At 44.7% G+C, this 26,592-nt stretch overlaps 2 protein-coding genes across 4 annotated transcripts in view; one reads left to right on the top strand and one right to left on the bottom strand.

The window, feature by feature from the left end:
- TP73 (tumor protein p73) overlaps positions 1 to 25,224 on the bottom strand; it is a 362,139-nt gene extending 336,915 nt beyond the window's left edge. For both annotated transcript variants that reach the window (XM_063943359.1, XM_063943364.1), the window contains exon 1: positions 25,121 to 25,224. In XM_063943359.1, the coding sequence (XP_063799429.1) occupies positions 25,121 to 25,152 (32 nt within the window). In that variant the 5' untranslated portion in view covers positions 25,153 to 25,224. The remainder of the gene's footprint in view (positions 1 to 25,120) is intronic.
- The window catches only part of WRAP73 (WD repeat containing, antisense to TP73), a 124,920-nt gene continuing 113,004 nt past the window's right edge, over positions 14,677 to 26,592 (top strand). The window contains exons 1-3 of one of the 2 annotated variants that reach the window (XM_063943371.1): positions 14,681 to 14,928; positions 16,570 to 16,722; positions 25,216 to 25,332. In XM_063943371.1, the coding sequence (XP_063799441.1) occupies positions 14,860 to 14,928; positions 16,570 to 16,722; positions 25,216 to 25,332 (339 nt within the window). In that variant the 5' untranslated portion in view covers positions 14,681 to 14,859. Of the gene's footprint in view, positions 14,929 to 16,569; positions 16,723 to 25,215; positions 25,333 to 26,592 lie in introns of both variants that reach the window. The other variant, XM_063943372.1, reaches the window with a different exon arrangement.

Below are 26,592 nucleotides of genomic sequence, written 5' to 3'. Positions count from 1 at the left end.
ATAAGTTCATGACAGTGGGTAGCTATTGCAAAAAAACAACAACACGTGTATATTAATAGCTGTGTGCACACAGTTACCACTGGGCAGGAGCTCCTATGGTCTCTGCTCCCTGGTGCTGTCCCACAGTCCGGATGGAGACACTCACCAGAGCCTCAGTGGACAATCTGGAAGCCGTGCCGTGCGGGGTGTCTTAATGCGCCGTCCTAGCCCAATTCACATCATCTCCGGTACCTCCGTGCTTTGCAAACGGGGGCTATTAGCTGGTAAATCCGGAGTTGAATAGGGTAAACGTTCCTGATGTGTGTGACCCACAAGGAGCCTACCTTCTATTGGGCGGGCATCCGACAGGGGCTCCGTTCGCCGATCTGTGCCGGACTTGGAGAGGCGGCTAGCGTAGCTTGCACCGCTCAGCTTGGCGTGTGCGGTCTGGCTGCAAAGGGAAAAGAGATGCAGCACAGATGTTCCCAATCGCAGTGGTGAGCAGTGGATCCAAAAATGCAGGGCTTGTCGCTGTTATGTATAAAAGCTCCCCGTAGCTTTAGAGTGTGAGTCCTTATGATAGAAAGCCTGTATCTATAAACGTATTACTCTTATGAAACTGCTGCTTTTTGCACTTACAGATGGATTATTGGACTGATTCAGAGAAGAGAGCAATGCACAAAAAAAATGGAGCATATTTGCACTTTGGTGAAACCACATTGCACGACTGCTGCAGATCAAATACAAGTGCATCCCAGCACAAATCTGAATTGCGGGGTACATACTAAGCCGCCCAGCAGGTGCGGGCCATATGCAGATGCTGTCAGTATTTATCCTGTATGTAAACTTAATAAATGTATATATTGCACCCAGGGCCGTCTTAACAGCAGTGTAGGCCCCTGGGCACAGCAATGCACTGCTGCTATATGCATCCTCCAGCTATATGGGTGGGGGGTGCTATCAACAGCAGTTTTGATGTCCCGCGGGTGATAGGGGGTGTTCTATCTTCCGCTCAGCATGTAGGACCTGGAGGGAGGGAGAACACTAAACTATAGAAGAGGCAATGCTATGAATGAAGGGGCCCCGGTACATGACTTCGGTGGTATGGGGGGGGACGCAGGGGAGGGGTGGATAGTGGAGTGGGCCTAATAGTCATAATTTTCCAGTGGAAGGGCAGCTTTCTTGACTGCAGATATCTCCAGTTTCTGGACATACACTGCTCAAAAAGATAAAGGGAACACTTAAACAACACATCCTAGATCTGAATGAATGAAATATTCTTATTAAATACTTTGTTATTTACATAGCTGAATGTGCTGACAACAAAATCACACACAAATTATCAATGGAAATCAAATTTATTAACCCATTGAGGTCTGGATTTGGAGTCACACTCAAAATTAAAGTGGAAAAACACACTACAGACTGATCCAACTTTGATGTAATGTCCTTAAAACAAGTCAAAATAAGGCTCAGTAGTGTGTGTGGCCTGTATGACCTCCCTACAACGCCTGGGAATGCTCCTGATGAGGTGGCGGATGGTCTTCTGAGGGATCTCCTCCCAGACCTGGACTAAAGCATCCGCCAACTCCTGGACAGTCTGTGGTGCAACGTGGCGTTGGTGGATGGAGTGAGACATGATGTCCCAGATGTGCTCAACTGGATTCAGGTCTGGGGAATCCATAGCATCAATGCCTTCGTCTTGCAGGAACTGCTGACACACTCCAGCCACATGAGGTCTAGCATTGTCTTGCATTAGGAGGAACCCAGGGCCAACCGCACCAGCATATGGTCTCACAAGGGGTCTGAGGATCTCATCTCGGTACCTAATGGCAGTCAGGCTACCTCTGTCGAGCACATGGAGGACTGTGTGGCCCCCCAAAGAAATGCCACCCCACTCCATTACTGACCCACTGCCAAACCGGTTATGCTAGAGGATGTTGCAGGTAGCAGAACGTTCTCCTTGGCGTCGCCAGACTCTGTCACGTCTGTCACATGTGCCCAGTGAGAACCTGCTTTAATCTGTGAAGAGCACAGGGCGCCAGTGGCGAATTTGCCAATCTCGGTGTTCTCTGGCAAATGCCAAACATCCTGCACGGTGTTGGGCTGTAAACACAACCCCCACCTGTGGACGTCGGGCCCTCATACCACCCTCATGGAGTCTGTTTCTGATCGTTTGAGTAGACACATGCACATTTGTGGCTTGCTGGAGGTCATTTTGCAGGGCTCTGGCAGTGCTCCTTCTGTTCCTACTTGCACAAAGGCGGAGGTAGCGGTCCTGCTGCTGGGTTGTTGCCCTCCTACGGCCTCCTCCACGTCTTCTGATGTACTGGCCTGTCTCCTAGTAGCGCCTCCATGCTCTGGACACTACGCTGACAGATTATCATATCTTTTGCAAAACATATGTAACGAAGAGCTCTAAATTTCCTATTATTACATAGTATATAGCTCTTCTTACTAACAGCCAGCAGAGTGCGTGGGAAAAATCCCTTTTGTATTTCTTGTCTAGAGTAACCCCCTCCCGCAGCACCTGGGGATTGTTACCAGCTTGATTAGAGCAGTTTTCCACTATTTATTGCAGTTCAGAGAGGCATAGATGGAGCCAGCATTAGGAGGGCATGCTGGGTCCTGTGGTGCCATTTGGAGGATACAGGGGTGCCTCCAGGTAAACTAGCTCTCAACCTGGATATGTTCTGTATGTGCCATTATCATGTGGCCATACATTAAGCAATTGTATGACCCATAGTGGATGTTATTATTATTATGCTGTGTATGGGTTTGGGGAGTGGTACCCCCCGGGTCTGGTGGGGCTGGGCCACCTTGGGGTAGCATGCCATATTATTTATTTAGCACTTATGTAACACTCCTATTTTTTCACTAACATTACTCTTTTGAGTATTTTATTAACACCCTTATTTTTGTAGCACTTTCTAACCCATAGCTTCTGCTTCTTTCTTAACACATATTAACACTTTAGTATTTCAATGGTGTGCTGCCCTGGGGTGGTCGGGCCTGAGCCGACTTTGTGGGGTCCAAGCCCTGGACCTATGCTTAGATAGGGACCTCCAGTAATAGAGCAGCCGTGAAGTGGCCTGGAGGCTTATCATATCTTTTGCAAAACATATGTAACGAAGAGCTCTAAATTTCCTATTATTACATAGTATATAGCTCTTCTTACTAACAGCCAGCAGAGTGCGTGGGAAAAATCCCTTTTGTATTTCTTGTCTAGAGTAACCCCCTCCCGCAGCACCTGGGGATTGTTACCAGCTTGATTAGAGCAGTTTTCCACTATTTATTGCACTACGCTGACAGACACAGCAAACCTTCTTGCCACAGCTCGCATTGATGTGCCATCCTGGATGAGCTGCACTACCTGAGCCACTTGTGTGGGTTGTAGACTCATCTCATGCTACCACTAGAGTGAAAGCACCGCCAGCTTTCAAAAGTGACCAAAACATCAGCCAGAAAGCATAGGAGCTGAGAAGTGGTCTGTGGTCACCACCTGCAGAACAACTCCTTTATTTGGGGTGTCTTGCTAATTGCCTATAATTTCCACCTGTTGTCTATTCCATTTGCACAACAGCATGTGAAATTGATTGTCAATCAGTGTTGCTTCCTAAGTGGACAGTTTGATTTCACAGAAGTGTGATTGACTTACATTGTGTTGTTTAAGTGTCCCCTTTATTTTTTTGAGCAGTGTATATTTCTTAGCTTTGAATGTGATTAAAAAGTAAAGAGTCTCACCTTTCAGGAGGTAATGGGGACTTGGGGATCAGAGTTCAGGAGCCAGAGCAATTCACTGGCAAAAATATAAAACTGCATACCAGATGTGTGGAGCTGGAGCAGGGACCAGCTTCTTGAAGGCTTATATCTCCAGTTCTGGGCATAGTAGAGACAAGCTGCCATGTCCACTGAAAGAGGACAGTCCCAGCTTTTGGAGTATACCCTCATAAAAACTCTTAAGTCAGACAGAACCCGAGATAGTGTGGGGGCATTGTATATCTGGCACTGTATCTGGCACAGTGGGGGCATTGTATATCTGGCACTGTGGGTGCATTGTATATCTGGCACTGTATCTGGCACAGTGGGGGCATTGTATATCTGGCACAGTGGGGGCATTGTATATCTGGCACAGTGGGGGCATTGTATATATGGCACAGGGGTACAATGTATATTTGGCACAGTGGGGCATTGTATATCTGGCACAGGGGGCAATGTATATCTGGCACAGTGAGGGCAATGTATATCTGGCACAGGGGTACAATGTATATCTGGCACAGTGGGGCATTGTATATCTGGCACAGGGGTACAATGTATATCTGGCACAGTGGGGCATTGTATATCTGGCACAGGGGTACAATGTATATCTGGCACAGTGGGGCATTGTATATCTGGCACAGGGGGCAATGTATATCTGGCACAGTGAGGGCAATGTATAGCTGGCACAGGAGGGCATTGTGATTGTATATCTGGCACAGTGGGGGCATTGTATATCTGGCACAGGGGGGCAAAGTATATCTGGCACAGTGGGGACAATGTATAGCTGGCACAGGAGGGCATTGTATTTGTATAGCTGGCACTGTGGGGGCATTGAATATCTGGCACAGGGGGGCATTGAATATCTGGCACAGTGGGGGCATTGTATATCTGGCACTGTGAGGGCATTGTATATCCGGCACCGTGGGGGAAATGTATAACTGGCACTGTGGGGGCATTGTACTGTATATCTGGCACTGTGGAGGCAATGTTACTTCATCATTGGGCATTGTGTGTGTATATTATATATGTATATTATACACACAATGTCCAGTGATAAAATAATATGTTGGCCAAAGTCTGGCTCTGCCCCCAATCCCCACCTTGCAAAACGGAAATGCAGGCTTTTACGCATGCGCTAGTCATATAAATAGTTTTCACCATTGAATACTTTTGATGTGATGGTTATAACCATCACACCGAAAGTTTCAATGGCGGAATCATTGCCATCATATGATGGTTTGCTTTCGATGTCCATCCCTAACTGATATCTGGCAGGGAAGAGCAATTAACAGGGGGAAGGGACCACTGCTTCGAAGTCAGATATCTCTGGTTCCCCAGAGCCGAAAAATCTGGTACCCCTAGAAAGAGGGGACCTCCAGCTATCATTCTGGGGCCCTTGGGCAAGTGCCCATTGAGCCCATATGAAAAGACGGCCCTGATTGCACCCCTTGTATTGCAGCATGGTTTGTAAATTGTTATTTTAAAAGAATTATTCTGGCTGTATGCCAGCCCCAATATGTTCAAATAGGAATTACAGCGTTTTATTGTCCCTCAGACCGTGTGTGCTCTGTACATGTCCCGTCTCTCTCGCTGATATGTCAGTAAGTTGCAGGACATTGGCTAGGGGAACTATTATTATGTATACGGTAATGCTGTGTTATACTATGCACGGGCAGACACTGGGGAAGCGCTATAATCCCCCGGTCTCTGACATTCCGGTTCATTATCAGAGGACTGATTAGCTGCTGTCCCAGATGTCAGACAGTGCTGCTGACACCGGGAAAGCGCCCGGGACTCAGCGAGGGACCGCGCTCTGCCGCCTCTCTTCCCGCCTACCTCCGAGTCCGACCTCGTCACCACTCCCACTGCTGCTGACTGACTGAGGGCGGGGAGCTTGTTCCCGCCGCATTAGCCCGCCTCCCTGCCACAGCCCCGCCCCCTGCAGTTACTCCCAGGCTCCCTGTCAGCTATGCCACGCGTGACCCCGCCCCCTGCATGTGCCCGCGAACCGTGCAGCTTTCATCTTGTCGATATAACCACGCCCCCTCCCCTATACGCCCATGACACAGCCTTTTCTATTCTCCCGCCTTCATCCAACCTTCATCCGCCTTCTTCCCTTGTCGGCCTCGGCACTATTCCTCAATGTCATTAGCCTAAAGCACGCCTACCTGTGAGTTCCACGCCCCCCGCCGCCATTCCGCTTCCAGTGACCTGTACGTGCCCCGCCCACCGCTCCGATTATGGACCCGGCGGCGGCGGCGGTCTGATTGGAGGCTGCACCATGAATTTATCTGAGGTGTTCAAGGTCTCCGGCGGCTGTGCAGGTTCTCCCCCAGCGGGAAGTATCTGGTCAGTGTGCCCGGCGCTGGCACTGATCGCAGAGGGCTAAACCAGGTGCAGTGTGGCACTACAAGTACCAGCATCCCCTGTACTGGAGCCATGGGTTACCGAAACTAAGGGTCGGGTTTCTCTGAAATCTGCTTAACCCAGAGTTACTCACCATGCGGTTATCCCCTTCCCTACTTGCTAGGCTCCACAGCCTGCACTACAGCCCCCACTCTCCTGCCGCAGCCAGGGACACTGCTGGGAGTTGTAGTGCAGCACATGCAAGAGATCAGGGTGCCACTGCCACATGACCCTTCTGTAACCAGGCACCACACAGCTGCAGCAACCAGTGCTGCCAACAGCCCCCGCCCCCCACTCTCCTGCAGCCAGTGAGGATGCTGGGAGTTGTAGTGCATTACATGTAGGAGATCAGGCCGTCACATGACCCCTCTAATCATGCACATGCTGCAGTCATCCCCAGGAGTCTATATGCCTTTGGCTTCAAAACAACATAAATTCTTCTAGGTACACTTGCACACAGTTTTTGAAGGAACTCAGGGAGGTTGTTCCAAATATCTTGGGGAGCTCACCACAGATCCTCTGTGGATGTAGGCTTGCTCAAATCCTTCTGTCTCTTCGTGTAATCCCAGACTGGATGATGTTGAGATCAGGGCTACGTGGGTGCAATATCATCACTTCCAGGACTCCTTGTTCTTAATGCTGAAGATAGTTCTTATTGACTGGCTGTACATTTGGGCTCGTCCTGCTGCAGAATAAATTTGAAGCCAATCCTACGTCTCCCTGATGGTACTGCATGATGGATAAGTCCCTGCCTGTATTTCTCAGCATTGAAGTACAAAGAAACTGGCAACGTAGACGCAGTGGTCGGCCAAGGAAACTTAGTGCATCATATGAAAGACATATCATGCTTTCTTCCCTTCTAAATCGGAAAATGTCCATCAGTGCCATCAGATCAGAATTGTTGATGAAACTCCTAGAAGATATGCCTTAATTATCACCTTGATAGAAGGATCTTTTATTAGCACAGGCTTAGGATTTAGTAGGCTCCTTCTACCATACTTTATCTCTTACACTCCTTTATAGAGTCAGCACTTGTGGTCCAAATGAGAGTCAGGTTGTGCACATCAGCTAGGAGTTTCATCAACATATATCCAATAAACACCCCTGATGAAGTCATTACTGATGAAATGCGTTGGTGGTAATACTTGTCCAGAGTGGAAAGAACAGGCTGTCTTTGAACTCGCCCGGCAAGGGGTGAAAGATGTTTTTACCTTTACATCTAGCCTACAAAGGACAAGATATTTGTGTGATGTAAGAATATATTTTTAAACTCTTGAAAGTAAAAAAAAAAAACATAAAAAATATTTTAATCAAAAGTATAATTGAATCAACTGATTGTTGTATATGTTAGGTGCCCTCTGGTATGATGGTCTCATTATAGACACCTGAAAAACCAACTTCGAAGCATATCTTTAGAAGTCACAAAGTCATTAATTCAAGGACACCAAGTCACAATTATTCTGAGCACGCCCTAGGACGACTAAAGGGGGGTACACACGGAGCGATGTTCAGCTAATTTCTAAGCAATCTTGATTGCTTAGAAATTAACCGGACATCGCTCCGTGTGTAGGGGTGCCGGCGACAGCGCGTCGCTAATCTAGCAGGTCGCTCATTTCACTGCTGGGTGCAATGAGCGGCCCCCGTGTGTCCCCTTCCCCCACCCTTGCTCAGCACATCGCGCTGTGTTGAGCGGGGGGAGAGAAGTGTGCTGAGCGGTCTGTGCTAGATCGCTCAGCACACATCTCTGGGGAACTCTCCCCGTCAGTACGGCCCTTTAAGGTGCATACACACGGAGAGGTTTTGACTGAGCGAATTCCTTTGAACTGGCAGTAGGAAATTTTGACTAACTTTACCAGCGATTTTGACTAAGTGTGCAAGCGATTTTGGCTAACTCATTTAAGCAAGGGGATGCTTTTGCTTTTCCGGCAACCTAGCCAAAATTAACTTGTCTGCACAATCTATTTTTAGCAGCGATAGCGACCTGGCGGGGACACGCATCGTTATCGCTGGCTGTGTACACACAGAGCGATATGTACTAACTTTCTGGGCGATTTTGACTATATAGTCAAAATCGCTCAGCCATATCGTTCCGTGTGTACACACCTTAACAGCTACACACACATATACATATATAATAATTTGTTGCAGTGATAACAAGCTACAAAACATCATATAAATGACGGCGCTACTTGTACATGTTCCGCTTGGCATTGGTAAAGCCTGTTATTAGAAGAGAAAACAAGCCCTTGCTTTTGGCTTGGCCTCACCTGCGTCCTACTCTTGGTTGGCTACACTTGAAGTCATGGAGACAGCCATAGTAACACAATGCAGCTTGCTCCCGACCAGCCCCAAGTGCTTCCCATTAGGATTAAACATACAGCAAGGTGAAATGTTACAAGACTGGCAAATACTTCATTCAGGCACGTGACTTCAGTTTCTTTTTGCTTTCCTATAACTTTGTAAATCTAATTTTTGGGAAATGTCTTAAACCAAAAGAAAGGGATCTATGGTTCTCTGTGGAACTACAAGTCCCACAATGCCTGCGGGCCAACTGTAATGTGTGATTTATAATATAGTTTAGAAAAGTGTTAGGTGAGTTGCCGCTGCCCAGCTATTACTGAGCTACATTAAGTCAGGCAAGATGGAACCTAGTTCCACAACAGATTTTTGCCAATTTTTTCCTTAAAGCTCTAGATTGTAACTCTAGTGGGCAGGGCCATGCAGCGTTCTAAAGCCACAGCCTTGCTATGTCCAAATACGTATATGTTTCCATTTAGAAAATTATATTTTATTCTACATTGTCCATGTGCTTCTGAGACTGCGTATAATTAACCACAGTGACCTGGTGCATGACTGCGATATAGTGTATGGTAATTTTTTCATTACCTTTCAATAAAATACATTCAGAAATAAAAAAGAGAGAAAATCTAAACGTGTTCAAGACTCTTCTATTCAATTTATTTGCATTTTTATACAGGAGAAATCAAGGTTAGCCAAAGGAGCAGTTTTATCAACTTCCAACAGATTCTCTGTATACTCCCAGTCATGGGGATAATTCCAAGTTGATCACAGCAGGAATTTTGTTAGCAGTTGGGCAAAACCATGTGCACTGCAGGGGAGGAAGATATAACGTGCAGAAAGAGTTAGAGTTGGGTGGGTTATTTTGTTTCTGTGCAGGGTAAATACTGCCCCCCCTGCAGTGCACATGGTTTTGCCCAACTGCTAACAAAATTCCTGCTGCGATCAACTTGGAATTACCCCCATGTTAGGAGAAATTAGGAAATAAAATAAAAGATGGATAGGATGTTTCGTTTTAAAATCTCCTAAAGTATTATGGAGATAAATATAGATCTAATAAACTGGAGGAAAGTAAAGTCCCCTAATAAAATAACCCCCTGCTTGCCTAGAATATACAATGACAAGGATAATTTGTCACACATACACAGTGCTAGCTCTCTTTCCTGTTATCTCTGTGTATGTTTCGTCAGATAACTTCCCTGGAGATATTTTGTCAGAAACAAATAATAGAGATGAATGCAGAACCATTATCTACCTATAAAAGCTCCTACAGTAGGGCGGTCATGCCACAACTATAGTTGTGCAGGGTAGAAAATGCAGTGCTCTGCAGGTCACTTTGCTAGCACTGATACAGTGACTGGTGGGACAGACCACACAACTCAGCCTGTCATCCCCGTTCACTGTAAGTCACTGCACAATAGCATATATGAAAGCAACGTCATCATATTAAACTGTAGCACTCACAGCAAATTCCTCAGGAATTATTGAGCAGCAAATGGAAATCATTGAGCTGAACAAACACACAAAAATATTACAGCACCCAGTATGAAATTCTACTGCAAGAGACATGAAAATGGGTATCTATCTATCTATCTATCTATCTATCTATCTATCTATCTATCTATCTATCTATCTATCTATCTGTCTATCAATATGAATGTATGCTGTTCCATGCAAATCACTGCAGCCATCCTCAGATCATTAGTAAACTGCTGAATCAGACTAACCCTGATGGCATATACCTATATATGTATATAACACATTCATAAACACCACCCAAAATGTAACACACCAAACCTTAATAAAACAAAGTAACAATTCTTTGTGTAATGTCACTATTATTTCTGTATAACTCCACATCTACTATACAGTATGCTATTAGATAATCATCAGGATTACTGTATGTTACCGATGCTCTTTAACTGGTAATTGATATGGAAATGTAGGAGAACAATGGTAACCCATAAAACCAGTTCTATACACTAATGACAGTCCTATGTGCATAGTTTAGGAGTTATGCACCATGAATATCACATTCAGTCAACACGATCTACACAGCTCACAGATTCTTGCACATAACCTGTACATGAACATTGAAACTTGCAAACCAGTTCCTACTCACCCCGGCAGCCAGGGAAACACTCAGATTATACAGGAATAAGTCATATGCACTGTATGCGTGGCCAGACCTCCCCTTTACTACAGCACACCTATCATAAAATAATAATTCTATCCGGCTGTACTGCTATATCTGCAAATACACTTTACAGATTGCAAAACACGAGTGTGCCATGGGGCGGAAGCATGGAAACGTACTACCTTAAATGCCAGTCTGCCCTGATGGTGCCCTGCACTGTCCTCTGCTTTATCACTGGCATGAAAGTGGCTTGGTAGGTTCTGCAGGGTAGGTGAGGTCCAATCGGTCCACTCCAGGTCCTATAAAGTCCTGTAGCGTGGTCTGGCAGTACTGCTCCTGTGCCAGCTAGTTGCAGTGGGCATAGGCTTCCCTTAACCCTTACCCACCCTGCCAGTGCATTTAGCCGGTGACACCTGCCTTGCAGTTACAATGTAGCTGGGACTGACATGCCGTGAATAGGAGGTGACTGGGGTGGGTGGGATTGCTCAGATTACAGGGCTGAGACTAGGGATGAGGTGACAGGTCTTCAAGGAAGAAAAGGGGGGAGGGCACTAAACGCCTCTCATCTCATACCAGGTGGGAAGAGAATGACTTTGGGGAGGGTAAGAGTGCAAAGGCAAGCAAGGAAGGGGGCAACTAACTCTTCTACACCAGCCCTGCAGCAGCAATCCGTCTGAAAACTTCACCTGGACTGGGGCAAGGTGCTTAGCTGCTGTTAGTTGGGATACTTACTCTGCATGCTTTCGGGAACCAGAGGAATCTCTAGGTGAACATTGCAATAATGACACTTTTTAGAGATGCACAAACTGTTTCTGCAACAACAGTCGCACTAAAATTGTGTTCAGTGTTTCTCCGCTGCAAGGCATCACAACCTGCCGAACTGTGGCATTCTATTCCCTGAGCTGGATACAAAGTTTGGGTTTATCCGCTGTATACTTGTTACCAGTAAAGCAAAATTTGTTTATTGTATAGAAATTACATGGGGGAAAAAAACCATGTATACATGAATTAGACTCATACAATGGGGGATATTTAATTGTTTGAAAAGTCGGTTGGGTGTCTGTTTTTTCCCGTCTATTAAATAGGAAAAAAACAGACACCAAACTGACTTTTCAAACAACTGAATACCCCCTATATGTACTATAATTGTAGAATGCAGTTTTGTTTATTTGTGCTGTAAATACTCAATAACAACTAAACAACAAACGCATCGTAATGTACTCCTATTAGACCGTATTGTCTTTTACTCGATGTGTTTTTATTTTGTTTCTAATGAATTCATTTCTTTTTTATATCTTGAAAATGAGTAGATATATAATTTGCAGAAACTGATTTTATAGCTCGTATATTTAATTATGCCAGTATTTATTTATTCAGTTATTAAATTTTCTGCTAGAATAAATACAAGATAATACACTGGGAAATTAGCAAATGAACCCCTAATGATTTGCTGTATCACCATGGTAATATGTTTTTACAATATTTACAAAACATTATAGATTGTGTGATTTATATTTTCTTCAATGTCAAAGTAAAATTTACATTTAACACTGGTGTAACCTGGTTAAATAAAATAAATTAAGTAAGCAGGGGATATAATATATTGTATTTTTTTGTATTAATATATTCCATTTAAAAAAACAAAACAACAAAATAGATATATAGTCAAATGGACCTAAAGTTATCATTAAACAAAATATTATTGATATAATGTCATTTGTCAAATTATTAATTATGTGTGTGGAAAAATTTATGGTTAAATTTTATGGTTAATTATTTTTTTGTATAAAGGGTATTTTTATGCATTTCTGACTGATTAGCATGAGTTATATGCAGATAAATAATTTGAATAGCATGTAAATTAGACAATGTAAATATAAATATATATCTTACAGCATTGATTTATAGCATCGCTTTGTTTTGTTGACTAAGAATAAATGGATAGGTAATTACACCATGAAACCAATACCCTACATATAACAAATTATTGATTATCATAGACTTATTTGCTTTAAGTATGATGTGACCATGTCTGAATTGCAGCTAAAAGGTGAATGTCTGCGCAATTATAAAAATGCATAGACAGTTTATAATTAGAAGTGCTTACTGTAAATAAGCAGAATCTTCATATATTTTCTTAACACACCCATAGATTTTGCTTGTGGTAATCTTAATATTTGTAAGCTTGCGAGCAGGGCCTTCCTACCTCTATGACTGTTATTACCAAGTTTTGTTTTATCATTGTGTCCAGTTGTAAAGCGCAGTGGAATATACTGCGCTATATAAGAAACTGTTAATAAATAAATAATAAATAATATTTTGAGCCAATGCTTTCACTGTAATCTGTCACGTGGAATATTATTAATTTCTATGAATGTGTTTCCTGGTTGAAAAGTGCTAGATTTGCAGAAATACATGTCTCTGTTTTATGTAGCATGGGTTTAAAAATATGTATATGATTGTTAAAGCAGTGGACAGGTCAATGGCTGGGGTGGGGATTAATCTGTTAAAAATGAGAACACAAAAATTACAGTAATATGTTGAAAAGCTAAATAAACACATTTATCTTTTTGTTTAACAGCATAAACAGTGCAGTAAATTAATGTCAGTGATTCAAAAGATCTCCTACCTGGTGCAATAGCAAAAGGGTATATTGACTAAGCAGTGGATTTTCAAAACCCTCTATTTATTTTGGCTGCCAGATTTAAAAGGGCTATAATATATTTAATTCAAAATAAGTCTGATTTTGCATTTACAATTATTGTCTTTTTAAATATGGCAGGCACAATCTACAAAAGTCATGGGTTTTGAAACTCCATTGCTTAGTAAATATACCCCAAAGTAGATATAGTAGAAGCAAAGTAAAGCGCATTACCAATCAGTGTCTACCTTACATTTCACAGAAAGTGTGTTTGAAAAATGACAGGAGCTGATTGGTACATTATCTCTCACAATTTTATTTCTCTCCAAGTTTTGATAAATACCCCCTTAAAGAGAAATATTTGAACAAGGTTTACTGTCACATTTTCTGGTGTTGGTTCGGTTGTAGTTTAGGCGCAAACTCTGTGGGTGTTTGAGCATCACCTGTATGTTTGTGCTGCCACTTAAAAAAGTTGTCTCTCATTGTCCCAAGGACCATGTAGACTTCGTCATGTGAAACATAATTAGACGCACCGCTGACTTCTGTGGAAATGACGTACTCTCGTGATATGAGGAACACGGTTTCGCTGTCACACCCAAGCGGCTCAGTTGCTGCATGTTATATCTCTGGCGGCCATATTAGCGTTTCTTTGCCTAAGGTCGACGCAGTATGTAGAGCGAATGATGGATGTGATCACCGTGACTATGATCTTATCTTCTTAGCGGGACGTGTCTAGTCACATAAATATTCATTAAATAAAAAGTGACATAAACAGATTCCACACACTACGCTATTTTTATTATCTGGTGTCTTTAATGAAACACCTTCTAATTAGGAGCCATTGCGTGTTGGGAAAAAATATATATTTGTGAGAAATCTATCTATCTATACCCCTTGTATTGCTCTGTCTCTCTGACATAGTGACAGTAAATTGCAGGGAACTGGTGAGGGGGAACTATCTGCATTTGGCGATATATTGTGAAACGCTGGAAGTATCATTTATTACTGTTATGTATACGGTAATGCTGTGTTATACTACGCACAGGCAGTCACTGGGGGAAGCGCTATAATCTCCCTGTCTGGCATCCTGGTTCATTATCAGAGGAATAATTAGCTGTCCCAGATGTCAGTCAGTGCTGGCGACACCGGGAAAACGCCCGGGACAGTACGGCCGACAGAGACCCCGCTCTGCCGCCTCTCTTCCCGCCTCCTCCGACCTCCCACTGACTCCGATGATCTGATGGGAGTTTGTCGCCTTGTTCCCGCCGCAGTAGCCCGCCTCCCTGCTACGGCTCCGCCCCCTGCCAGTTACTCCCAGGCTCCCTGTCAGCGACACCACGCGTGACCCCGCCCCCTGCATGTGCTCGTGCCGCTATCAGCTTGGCGATATAACCACGCCCCCTCACTGGCACACCCATGACACCGCCTTCCATATTCCCACCGCCTTCATCGAAGCGAAGCCACGCCCCATTCCCTTGCCAGCCTCGGCATTTCTCGGCTATGTAATTAGCCTAAAGCACGCCTACCTGTGAGTTCCACGCCCCCCGACGCCATTCCGCATCCAGTGACCTGTGCGTATCCCGCCCACCGCACCGACTATGGTGGACCCGGCGGCTGCGGTCTGACTGGAGGCTACACCATGAATTTCTCCGAGCTGTTCAAGGTCTCCGGACAGCTGTGCAGGTTCTCCCCCAGCGGGAAGTATCTGGTGAGTGTGCCTGGCACTGATCGCAGAGGGCTAAACCAGGTGCAGTGTGGCACTACAAGTTCCAGACTCCCCTGTTCCGGAGTCACGGGTTAACAAAGCCGAAGGCTCGGGTCTGGTCTCTCTAACTGCATAACCCAGAGGTATTCACCCTGTGGCTATCGCTATCCCCTTCTCCATAACCTGCACTACAGCCCCCACTCTCCTGCTGCAGCCAGGGAGAATGCTGGGAGTTGTAGTGCAGGAGATTAGGGTGCCACATGACCCTTCTGTAACCAGGCTCCACACAGCTGCTGCAACCTGCACCACAGTCCCCACTCTCCTGCTGCAGCCAGGGACTCTGCTGGGAGTAGTAGTGCAGCGCATGCAGGCGATCAGGGTGCTACATGACCCCTCTGTAACCAGGCTCCACACAGCTGCTGCAGCCAGGGAGAATGCTGGGAATTGTAGTGCAGGAGATTAGGATGCCACATGACCCCTCTGTAACCAGGCTCCACACCGCTGCTGTAACCTTGCACAGGCTGCAGTTATTCCCAGGACTCCAGGAGTCTATATGTATATAATGTTTGTCTAGTGCACAGTGTATCTGTAATAAATTCTGTGTCACATGGTCATGGGTTTGGTTGCCCTGGCTGGAGGGCCTGGTGGCTTTGGGGTTAATATTTAGAGCTAGAGCCACAAACTAGTTTTACCCAAAAGTTGACAAAGTGATGTCACTTGTCATACATAGAGACTCGGAGCTACACACTGGCACCCAGAAACCTTTCTTGTAACACAAAAGGTTTTCTACGCCAGCCTCCGTGTTTTCCCCCGGCATCTCATTAGTTCTATACACCACCTATCCGATGCCCGCCAGTGTTTCCTATAACAGTAATCGCATCCTCCTCCCACCGCTGTCTATAAATACAGCATAGTGTCCACACTAGGTGCGAGTGCTGATCAGTGAGGACAGCATACTTACATTTTGGAGGACTATTTTTTTTGTTGCCATTTATTGCGCAGATGCTGTAGCGAAACATCGCGTCTAAAATTTTGCCCAACAAAATTGTACCAGTCCAAATAGATCCATAAACCTGGTTGTTTATTAAAGATGCAACATTTTGGGTCCATACAACCCCTTTTCCTCACAATATAAATAATTATACATTTCACTGCATTCAGTAAAAATGCTCATTGGAAGTGTTACTGAGCATTAAAAAGCTGGAATTAAGGATGTTCTAAGTAGATCTGAAGTTGTGAAGACTTTATACATTTGTGTTCATTGGAGTGTGAGGTGGTTCAGCTAGCACTAGCTCTAGGCGATTGATCAGTTGGGTACAAAATACCCTCAGTCTGGATCCCGACAGAGTGCGGTAAGTATTTTTATTCTTCCCCTAACCCTCATCCTGCAGCCTAACACTAACCTCCCCTTAGTGCCTAACCTGAACCCCCAACGCTGTCGGTCTGGCTGTCTGATCCCGACTTCCAGTATTTTGACAACATCCTGATCAGTTAGCTACAGTAACTCCATTTGCTTAGCCTGTGTCACACCTGTTGGACTATATGTTGCTTTCAGTAATACAATGTAACTTCTATGTAGACTAGTGTTGTTGTAGGTTGCATTATGTCAGCAGATCTGTATTGATATTTGCCCTGTGAATGCAGGCTTCCTGTGTGCAGTACCGGCTCGTCATCCGTGATGTTAGCACACTGCAGATTCTCCAGCTCTACACCTGTCTGGATCAGATTCAGAGCATTGAGTGGTCTACAGACTCCTTGTTTATCCTGTGTGCCATGTACAAGAGGGGCATCGTACAGGTACGTGATTGGACTGTTATGTAAAGTATGGGTTGGTATGGTGGGACTTGTAGTTCCACTGTCACTCACAGATGTGTCCTCATTCACCTTCTGTAGCATGTTTGCACCATATGATATTCAACAACTGGTAAAGATTTGCTCTTTTTACTACATTTTGCATCTTCGCCACCTACAATGTGCCAAGCACACGAGATTAGTACTGTTGGTGCAAAGGGATTGGTATAATAAAGTCACAAATTAAGCACAACACTACATGGCACGGACCTCTGTTTTTGCCCTTTTTTAAATCCGATTTGCAACTGGATGTCACACAGCAGCTGCATGTGATGCCAGCACCAGTGTCCTGTATGTTGTCATTTTGTTGAATTAGGCATGCAAATAGGACGCTTGGCGAAGCTAGGTTGCAAAGTCCATGGCGCACCAAACGGCGCTATTTGGCGCTATTTGAGCAAAGGTGAATGTGGACACAAGATGGAGAATTCTAAAGGGACATTGAAACTGGATGACAGGGAATTTTAACCAGTGTTCTGAAATAATTGTATGCATGCACAATTCCAGAATATTTAAGATTAAATTTTGAGGGAACAATTTATCCATTACTAGAAAAACAGAAAGCGGAAATTGCATTATGATGTAAGACACTCTAGGGTGGCCAGACTTTTGGAGTCGACGATCTGTAAAACCTGAAGAGCTTTTCGTGATCTACCTGGGTGAGACATTAGTGCATGCTTGAAAAAGGGCGTGGCATAGCAAATAGGGGGTGTTACGTCGCTGTAGGGACTGTCTCGGCCGAAATCACACATTGGCCTCCACAGTAATAAATATCCCCCCCTCCCAAATAAATAAATAAAACCCATAATAAATTGCCAGCAGACCTATATTAAATGTATTACATGTACCACAGGATCCCTCCACAAGCTACCGGTAGATTGACCTTTTGGCTAGGTGTGCGCTAGGAAATGCAAATGGAATGTGCAAGCTGAGAAATCAAAAAAGAAGCATGTTCTAATTGGGGTACACGTTCTAGTGTTACACTGGAAAAAAAAAAAAAAGTGTATGTGTGTGTGTGTGTGTATATATATATATATATATATATATATATATATATATATATATATATATATATATATATATATATATATATAATATATATATTCTCTAACGTCCCAGTGGATGTAACGTCCCAGTGGATGCTGGGGACTCCGTAAGGACCATGGGGATTAGACGGGCTCCGCAGGAGACATGGGCACTTTAAGAAAGAATTTAGATTCTGGTGTGCTCTGGCTCCTCCCTCTATGTCCCTCCTTCAGTTTGAATCTGTGCCCGGACGAGCTGGGTACTGTTCAGTGAGCTCTCCTGAGCTTGCTGTAAGAAAGCATTTTGTTAGGTTTTTTATTTTCAGGGAGCTCTGCTAGCAACAGACTCCCTGCATCGTGGGACAGAGGGGTGAGAAGCAGCCCTACTCTCTGAAGATAGGTCCTGCTTCTTAGGCTACTGGACACCATTAGCTCTAGAGGGATCGTACACAGGATCTCACCCTCGTCGTCCGATCCCAGAGCCGCGCCGCCGTCCCCCTCGCAGAGCCGGAAGACAGAAGCCGGGGGAGCATGAGAAGCAAGAAGACTTCGAAATCGGCGGCAGAAGACTCCGGTCTTCACTGAGGTAGCGCACAGCACTGCAGCTGTGCGCCATTGCTCCCACACACACCTCACATACTCCGGTCACTGTAAGGGTGCAGGACGCAGGGGGGGGCGCCCTGGGCAGCAATTGGGACCTCTTTGGCAAAAGTTTAGCATATATACAGTTGGGCACTGTAATATATGTATGAGCCCCCGCCAAGAAAATGTATATTTAAGCGGGACAGAAGCCCGCCGTCGAGGGGGCGGGGCTTCTTCCTGAGCACTCACCAGCGCCATGTTTTTTCTCCACAGCACCGCTGAGAGGAAGCTCCCCAGCCTCTCCTCTGCAGATACACGGTAGAAGAGGGTAAAAAGAGAGGGGGGGCACATAATTAGGCGCAAAAATCAATATAAGCAGCAGCTACTGGGTTAACATTAAGTTACTGTGTTATTCCTGGGTTAATAGCGCTGGGGTGTGTGCTGGCATACTCTCTCTCTGTCTCTCCAAAGGGCCTTGTGGGGGAATTGTCTTCAGATGAGCATTCCCTGAGTGTGTGGTGTGTCGGTACGTGTGTGTCGACATGTCTGAGGTAAAAGGCTCCCCTAAGGAGAAGATGGAGCAAATGTGTGTGTGTGTGTGTGTGAGGGGTGTCTCCGTCGACAACGCCGACACCTGTTTGGATATGTGTAATTAAGTGCTAGGGTGAAATTATTGCACAAAAGATTAGAGAACAGACAGGGAATCTACCCATGTCTGTCCCTATGTCGCAGAGACCTTCAGAGTCTCTCAATGATCACTATCCAAAATAATAGACACTGATATCGACACAGAGTCTGACTCCAGTGTCGACTACGATAATGCAAAGTTACAGCCAAAATGGCAGAAAAGTATTCAATATATGATTATTGTAATAAAAGATGATTTGCATATCACTGATGACTCATCTGTCCCTGACACAAGGGTACACATGTTTAAGGAGAAGAAAGCTGAGGTAAATTTGCCTCCTCTCATGATGAAAAAGAGCGGGAGACTGCAGTTTCCCACAAAGAATTCTCAGGGAGTATCCTTTCCCTACTAGGGCCAGGATACAATGGGAATCTTCCCCTAGGGTGTCACGTTTGCCCAAAAGGTAGCCCTGACTTAACAGCTATCCTCTGCTATCCTGCAGATAGCGTGCACATTCTGGTACACTACTCAGACCGGCGATTGTGTCGGCATGGGTTTATAGCGCTGTAGCAGCGTGGTCAGGTACCTTATCGGCAGAGATTGAGACCCTAGTATGTATGTATATAGATATAGATAGATATATTAAAGATGCTGTCTTAAGATAGAGATATATATATATATAAAAAACATGCCCAAAGAGACATTAGTCTACTGGGTTCTAGAGTCAACGCTATGTCGATTTCTGCTTGGCGTGTCCTGTAGAATATGCAATGGACAGGTGATGCCGACTTAAGAGGCATATGGAAGGCTGAGGATTGTGTGGCGAAGGGATCTCGGACCTGGTCTCCACAGCTATAGCTGGTAATTCTGATCTTTTGCCTTATATTCCTGCACAGCCTAGGAAAGCACGACATTATCAAATGCAGCCTTTTGATCACAAAGAAACAAGAAAGTCCGAGGTGCGTCCTTTCTTGCCAGAGGCAGGGGCAGAGGAAAGAAGCTACACAACACAGCTAGTTCCCAGGAACAGAAATCCTCCCCGGCCTCTACAAAATCCACCGCATGTCGCTGGGGCTCCACAGGCGGAGCTAGGCCAGGTGGGGGCACGTCTTCGTAATTTCAGCCACAAGTGGGTTCACTCCCTGTTGGATCCCTGGGCAATTGATATTGTGTCTCAGGGATACAAGCTGGACTTTGAGGAGATGCCCCCTCACCGACGGCCCTGCCGGCTTCCCCCCACAAGAGGGAAATAATGTTAACTGCAATTCACAAATGTATCTTCAACAGGTGGTGGTCAAGGTTCCCCTCCTTCAACAAGGAGGGGGTTATTATTCGACCATGTTGTAGTCCCGAAACCGGACGGTTCAGTCAGACCCATATTGAATTTAAAATCCCTGAACATATACCTGAAAAGGTTCAAGTTCAAGATGGAATCGCTAAGAGCGGTCATCGCAAGCCTGAAAGGGGGAGATTTTATGGTGTCTCTGGACATAAAGGATGCATACCTTCATGTCCCCATTTATCCACCTCATCAGGCGTACCTCAGATTTGCGGTACAGGATTGTCATTACCAATTTCAGACGTTGCCGTTTGGTCTCCCCATGGCCCCGAGAATCTTCACCAAGGTAATGGCGGAAATGATGGTGCTCCTGCGGAAGCAAGGTGTCACAATTATCCAGTACTTGGACGATCGCCTCATAAAAGCGAGATTAGGAGAGCAGTTGCTGAATAGCGTATCACTTTCTCTGGAAGTGTAACGGCAACACGGCTGGATTCTAAATATTCCAAAGTCGCAGTTGGTTCCTACGGCTCATCTGCCTTTCCTAGGCATGATTCTAGACACAGACCAGAAAAGGGTTTATCTTCCGATAGAGAGAGCTCAGGAGCTCATGACACTGGTCAGGAACCTATTAAAACCAAAACAGGTGTCAGTGCATCACTGCACTCGAGTCCTGGGAAGGATGGTGGAATCATACGAGGCCATTCCCTTCGGCAGGTTCCATGCGAGGACCTTTTCAATGGGACTTACTGGACAAGTGGTCCGGATCACATCTTCAGATGCATCGGTTAATCACCCTATCCCCCAGGGCCAGGGTGTCTCTCCTGTGGTGGCTGCAGAGTGCTCACCTTCTCGAGGGCCGCAGATTCGGCATTCAGAACTGGGTCCTGGTGACCACGGATGCAAGCCTCCGAGGGTGGGGAGCAGTTGCACAGGGAAGGAATTTCCAAGGTCTGTGGTCAAGTCAGGAGATTTGCCTTCACATCACCATCCTGGAATTAAGGGCCGTATACAACGCCCTACGTCAAGCGGAGACCCTGCTTCGCGACCAACCGGTTCTGATTCAGTCAGAAGCCACCAGAATTCTTTGCTGGGCGGAGAATCACATAAGCGCACTGTCAGCAGTGTTCATCCCGGGAGTGGACAGCTGGGAAGCAGACTTTCTCAGCAGGCACGACCTCCACCCGGGAGAGTGGGGACTTCATCAAGAAGTCTTCACGCAGATTGCAAGTCGGTGGGAACTGCCACAGGTGGACATGATGGCATCCCGCCTCAACAAAAAGCTACAGAGGTATTGCGCCAGGTCATGAGACCCTCAGGCGATTGCTGTGGACGCACTGGTGTCACTGTGGGTGTTCCAGTCGGTCTATGTATTTCCTCCTCTTCCTCTCATACCCAAGGTGCTGAGAATCATAAGAAACAGAGGAGTGAGAACAATACTCATTGTTCCGGATTGGCCACGAAGGACTTGGTATCCAGATCTGCAAGAAATGCTCACAGAGGACCCGTGGCCTCTGCCTCTAAGACAGGACTTGTTGCAACACGGGCCGTGTCTGTTCCAGGACTTACCGTGGCTGAGTTTGACGGCATGGCGGTTGAACACCGGATCCTAGCAGAAAAAGGCATTCTGTATTAGGTCATTCCTACGCTGATAAAGGCTAGGAAGGACGTGACAACTCAACATTATCACCGTATATGGCGAAAATATGTTGCTTGGTGTGAGGCCAGGAATGCCCCTACGGAGGAATTCCAGCTGGGCCGTTTCCTTCACGTCCTACAGTCAGGAGTGAATTTGGGCCTAAAATTGGGGTCCATTAAGGTCTAGCTTTCGGCCCTATCCATTTTCTTTCAAAAGGAGTTGACTTCTCTACCTGAAGTTCAGACGCTGTAAAGGGAGTGCTGCATATTCAGCCCCCTTTTGTGCCTCCAGTGGCACCTTGGGATCTTAACGTGGTGTTGAGTTTCCTGAAATCCCACTGGTTTGAACCACTCAAAACGATGGAATTGAAATGTCTCACGTGGAAGGTGGTCATGCTGCTAGCCTTGGCTTCGGCTAGGCGTGTGTCAGAATTAGCGGCTTTTGTCACATAAAAGCCCTTATCTGGTTTTCCATGCGGATAGAGCAGAATTGCGGACCCGCCCACAGTTTCTGCCGAAAGTGGTTTCATCCTTTCATATAAACCAACCTATTATGGTGCCTGTGGCTACTACTGACTTGGAGGATTCCGAGTTACTTGATGTGGTCAGGGCTTTGAAGGTTTATGTAGCCAGAACGGCTAGGGTCAGGAAAACAGAATCTTTGTTTATCCTGTATGCTTCCAACAAGCTTGGGGCGCCTGCTTCAAAGCAAACTATTGCTCGCTGGATCTGTAATACAATTCAGCAGGCTCATTCTGCGGCTGGATTGCCGCTGCCAAAATCAGTTAAGGCCCATTCCACTAGGAAGATGGGCTCTTCTTGGCTGGCTGCCCGAGGGGTCTCGGCATTACAGCTGTGCCGAGCGGCTACTTGGTCAGGTTCAAACACTTTTGTCAAGTTCTATAAGTTTGATACCCTGGCTGAGGATGACCTTATGTTTGCTCAATCGGTGCTGCAGAGTCATCCGCACTCTCCCGCCCGTTTGGGAGCTTTGGTATAATCCCCATGGTCCTTACGGAGTCCCCAGCATCCACTAGGACGTTAGAGAAAATAAGATTTTACTTACCGGTAAATCTATTTCTCGTAGTCCGTAGTGGATGCTGGGCGCCCGTCCCAAGTGCGGACTTCTTCTGCAATAGTTGTATATAGTTATTGCTGCAATAAGGGTTATGTAGTGGTTGCATCAGGTTGGTCTGATGCTCTGTTGTTGTTCATACTGTTAACTGGGTAAGGTTATCACGAGTTATACGGTGTGGCTGGTATGTATCTTGCCCTGGATTACCAAAATCCTTTCCTTGTAATGTCAGCTCTTCCGGGCACAGTTTCTCTAACCGAGGTCTGGAGGAGGGACATAGAGGGAGGAGCCAGAGCACACCAGAATCTAAGAAAGAATTTAAAGTGCCCATGTCTCCTGCGGAGCCCGTCTATTCCCCATGGTCCTTACGGAGTCCCCAGCATCCACTACGGACTACGAGAAATAGATTTACCGGTAAGTAAAATCTTATAATATATATTATTATATATATTATTATCTCTATCTAGATACAAATTGCACAATAACACGATACAAACTTAATAGTTTTTAGTTGTGTTGAAGAGGGGTTTGTATTAGACATGCCTGGTTCCTGTTGTATATGGGATATTGTATCACCAAGGTGTCCAGTGTACAGATATAAGAAGTCGCCAAGGAGTTCCACGACCATACAGAAGCACAAGGCCTTGCACTGATTACTTTCATATATTTCTCAGATAATTTGAGATGAATTCTAACAACTGTAAAGATAAACAATCTAAGGGTGTGTACACAGGGTGAGATTTTCTTTCGATTTTGACTATATAGCCAAAATCGCAAGAAAAGTTAGTGCAGATCGCAAGGTGAAAGTCACCTTGCGATCCCGATGCGCGGTCCCGCCAGGTCAGCATTGCAAGATAAGATAGACTGTGCAGGCAAGTCAATCCTTGCTAGATCGGTGTACTATCTAGTTCATCTCACATAAGCCAAAATCGTAAGCACACATAGTCCATATCTCAAGAAAAGTTAGTCAAAATCTGTGCTATCTGGGCTCCGGGGAGTTTAAGGGAAATCGCAAGTGAAAATCGGGCATAGCAAGAATCTCACCATGTGTACACACCCTAAAGTAAAGGGAGCTAGGATCAGTGGGGGTAGGACCTAACACTAACCTCATGGGAAAGGTAAGTGGAGGGTTTTTAGTTTAGAATACTTTGATGCCTGAGTACGCCGAAATACAATCTTATTGGAATATTATTTACAGATTTCTGGGTTTCTACAACAGCGTTACAGGTTTGTCATCACATTTATACATGGAACCAGCAGAACATGTAAATTATGTTGTCACCATTTTTGCAGTACAGATACAGGATAAAAAACCTGACATCAATCTAGTTAATTACAGGAAGATACACATCATATAGTAGAAAGGTATATATACACATCATTTACTAGCTAAGTATACATACAAAATATATATTGGTTTTTATTATTATTTATATAGCATCAGCATATTCTGTAGTGCGAAACAATGTAACTTCAACCCTTGTTTTTTGGTTACTAAGTAGCGAGAATAAATGAGGGTGTGCCTGTACATGTCTAATCATCTGGTACAACGGCTGCGCTGTTCTAAATAACACAAAATCATTAAGCGCAAAACGACATTGCTAAAACCAAACATATCCGAAGTGTAAACACCGTGCCGGCAAACAAGTTTGGCACATCTGGATTAACTATTTAGCGGCCGACAACTTTTTATTGGATTCATGCAAAGTTGTGTCCTTAATAGTAATTTTACAATACTTTGGTACACTAGTAATCTCGTATTTTGTGGGCATCCTTTATTTATTCAGCCATAGGGGGTGGTTGCGACCATACATAGTTTCATTAATGAGATACAGTAAGTGTCATTTGGAAAGAGCATAATTTTATAACTTGTTTCATATATACAAAACATACAGGGGTGTATATAATAGCCTGCGAGTCTGCCTGTATTTTTAAAGCTGCAATAATTTAAAAGGCAAAACCCCCAAAATATTGGGCAGACTCGACGAAATCTCGACCAGAGGCTAGATCTTACAGGCTATTGCATAAACTCCGCACTTTGACTTGGAATAGTAGGATGTTCCAGCTGTGAAACCTGGGCTGGCATAAAGTTTTTTTCCTGTATGGAAACAGTGACTTACTTCTGTAGTGGGATCCAGCGCCAGTCCTTCATGGTTCCGGATGGTCAGGAGATTCTGTAGCTGAGACTCTAGAATCTCTCTGTCTTTCTTTCCAGGTCTGGTCTCTGGAGCAGCCTGACTGGCACTGCAAGATTGACGAGGGGTCGGCAGGGCTGGTGTCCTCCTGTTGGAGCCCAGATGGCCGTCACATTCTCAACACAACAGAGTTTCATGTAAGCGTGGGCTGATGCCTCCTCCACTTCGTATCAAATGTTGATGTCTGCTCTCTCCCGTTCTGAAAATAAATCCCAGTGGGCTCAAAGGTATCAGGTTCCCAAGACGGAAGTGCAGTACTGTACTATTCCTTTTTAATATTGCTTCTTATGTTCTTATACACAACGTCATACTTGCTACCTTTTATATTCTACAAGCCAAAGCTGCTTTTTATCTCGTCTCATTAGCAAATGCTGGGAATGATCATATTTTCCAGTTACTACCTGTTCTGTGTTCATGTTTCCCATGGTTTTAGCAGCACGTGTTCTAAACTCCTGTCATGTGTGGTTTTATATATTTCACACTCATTACTGTAGGGAAAAATGCAGCAAAGTAGGAATGCTTTAAAAAATGTAAGTCTTAATAGTCTATTTTTATCCATTACAGGTTGAGTATCCCTTATCCAAAATGCTTGGGACCAGAGGTATTTTGGATATCGGATTTTTCCGTATTTTGGAATAATTGCATACCATAATGAGATATCATGGTGATGGGACCTAAATCTAAACACAGAATGCATTTATGTTACATATACACCTTATACACACAGCCTGAAGGTAAATTTAGCCAATATTTTTTATAACTTTGTGCATTAAACAAAGTGTGTCTACATTCACACAATACATTTATGTTTCATATACACCTTATACACACAGTCTGAAGGTCATTTAATACAATATTTTTAATAACTTTGTGTATTAAACAAAGTTTGTGTACATTGAGTCATCAAAAAACAAAGGATTCACTATCTCACTCTCACTCAAAAAAGTCCGTATTTCGGAATATTCCGTATTTCGGAATATTTGGATATGGGATACTCAACCTGTAACAAAATGCAAAATGAATGAACAGAAGAAAAATTCCATATTTGGTGTGACCACCCTTTAACAGCAGGAATTCTTCTAGGTACACTTGCACACAGTTTTTGAAGGAACTCTGCAGGGAGGTTGTTCCAAACATCTTGCAGAACAAACCAGAGATCTTCTGTGGATGTAGGCTTGCTCAAATCCTTCTGTCTTCATGTAATCCCAGACAGACTGGATGATGATGAGATCAGGGCTCTGGGGGCCGTATCATCAATTCCAGGACTCATAGAATTTGATGGCAGAAAATAACCACTTGGCCCATCTAGTGTGCCCCTTTTTCACCATATTTTATCCTTGTTCTTGTTTATGCTGAAGATAGTTCTTAATCATATATATCCTTTTATATAGTTTCTG

Source organism: Pseudophryne corroboree, chromosome 10 (assembly GCF_028390025.1).
Source record: "Pseudophryne corroboree isolate aPseCor3 chromosome 10, aPseCor3.hap2, whole genome shotgun sequence".
Classification (NCBI taxonomy): domain Eukaryota; kingdom Metazoa; phylum Chordata; class Amphibia; order Anura; family Myobatrachidae; genus Pseudophryne; species Pseudophryne corroboree.
This window is presented reverse-complemented; position numbering and strand designations above follow the sequence as displayed.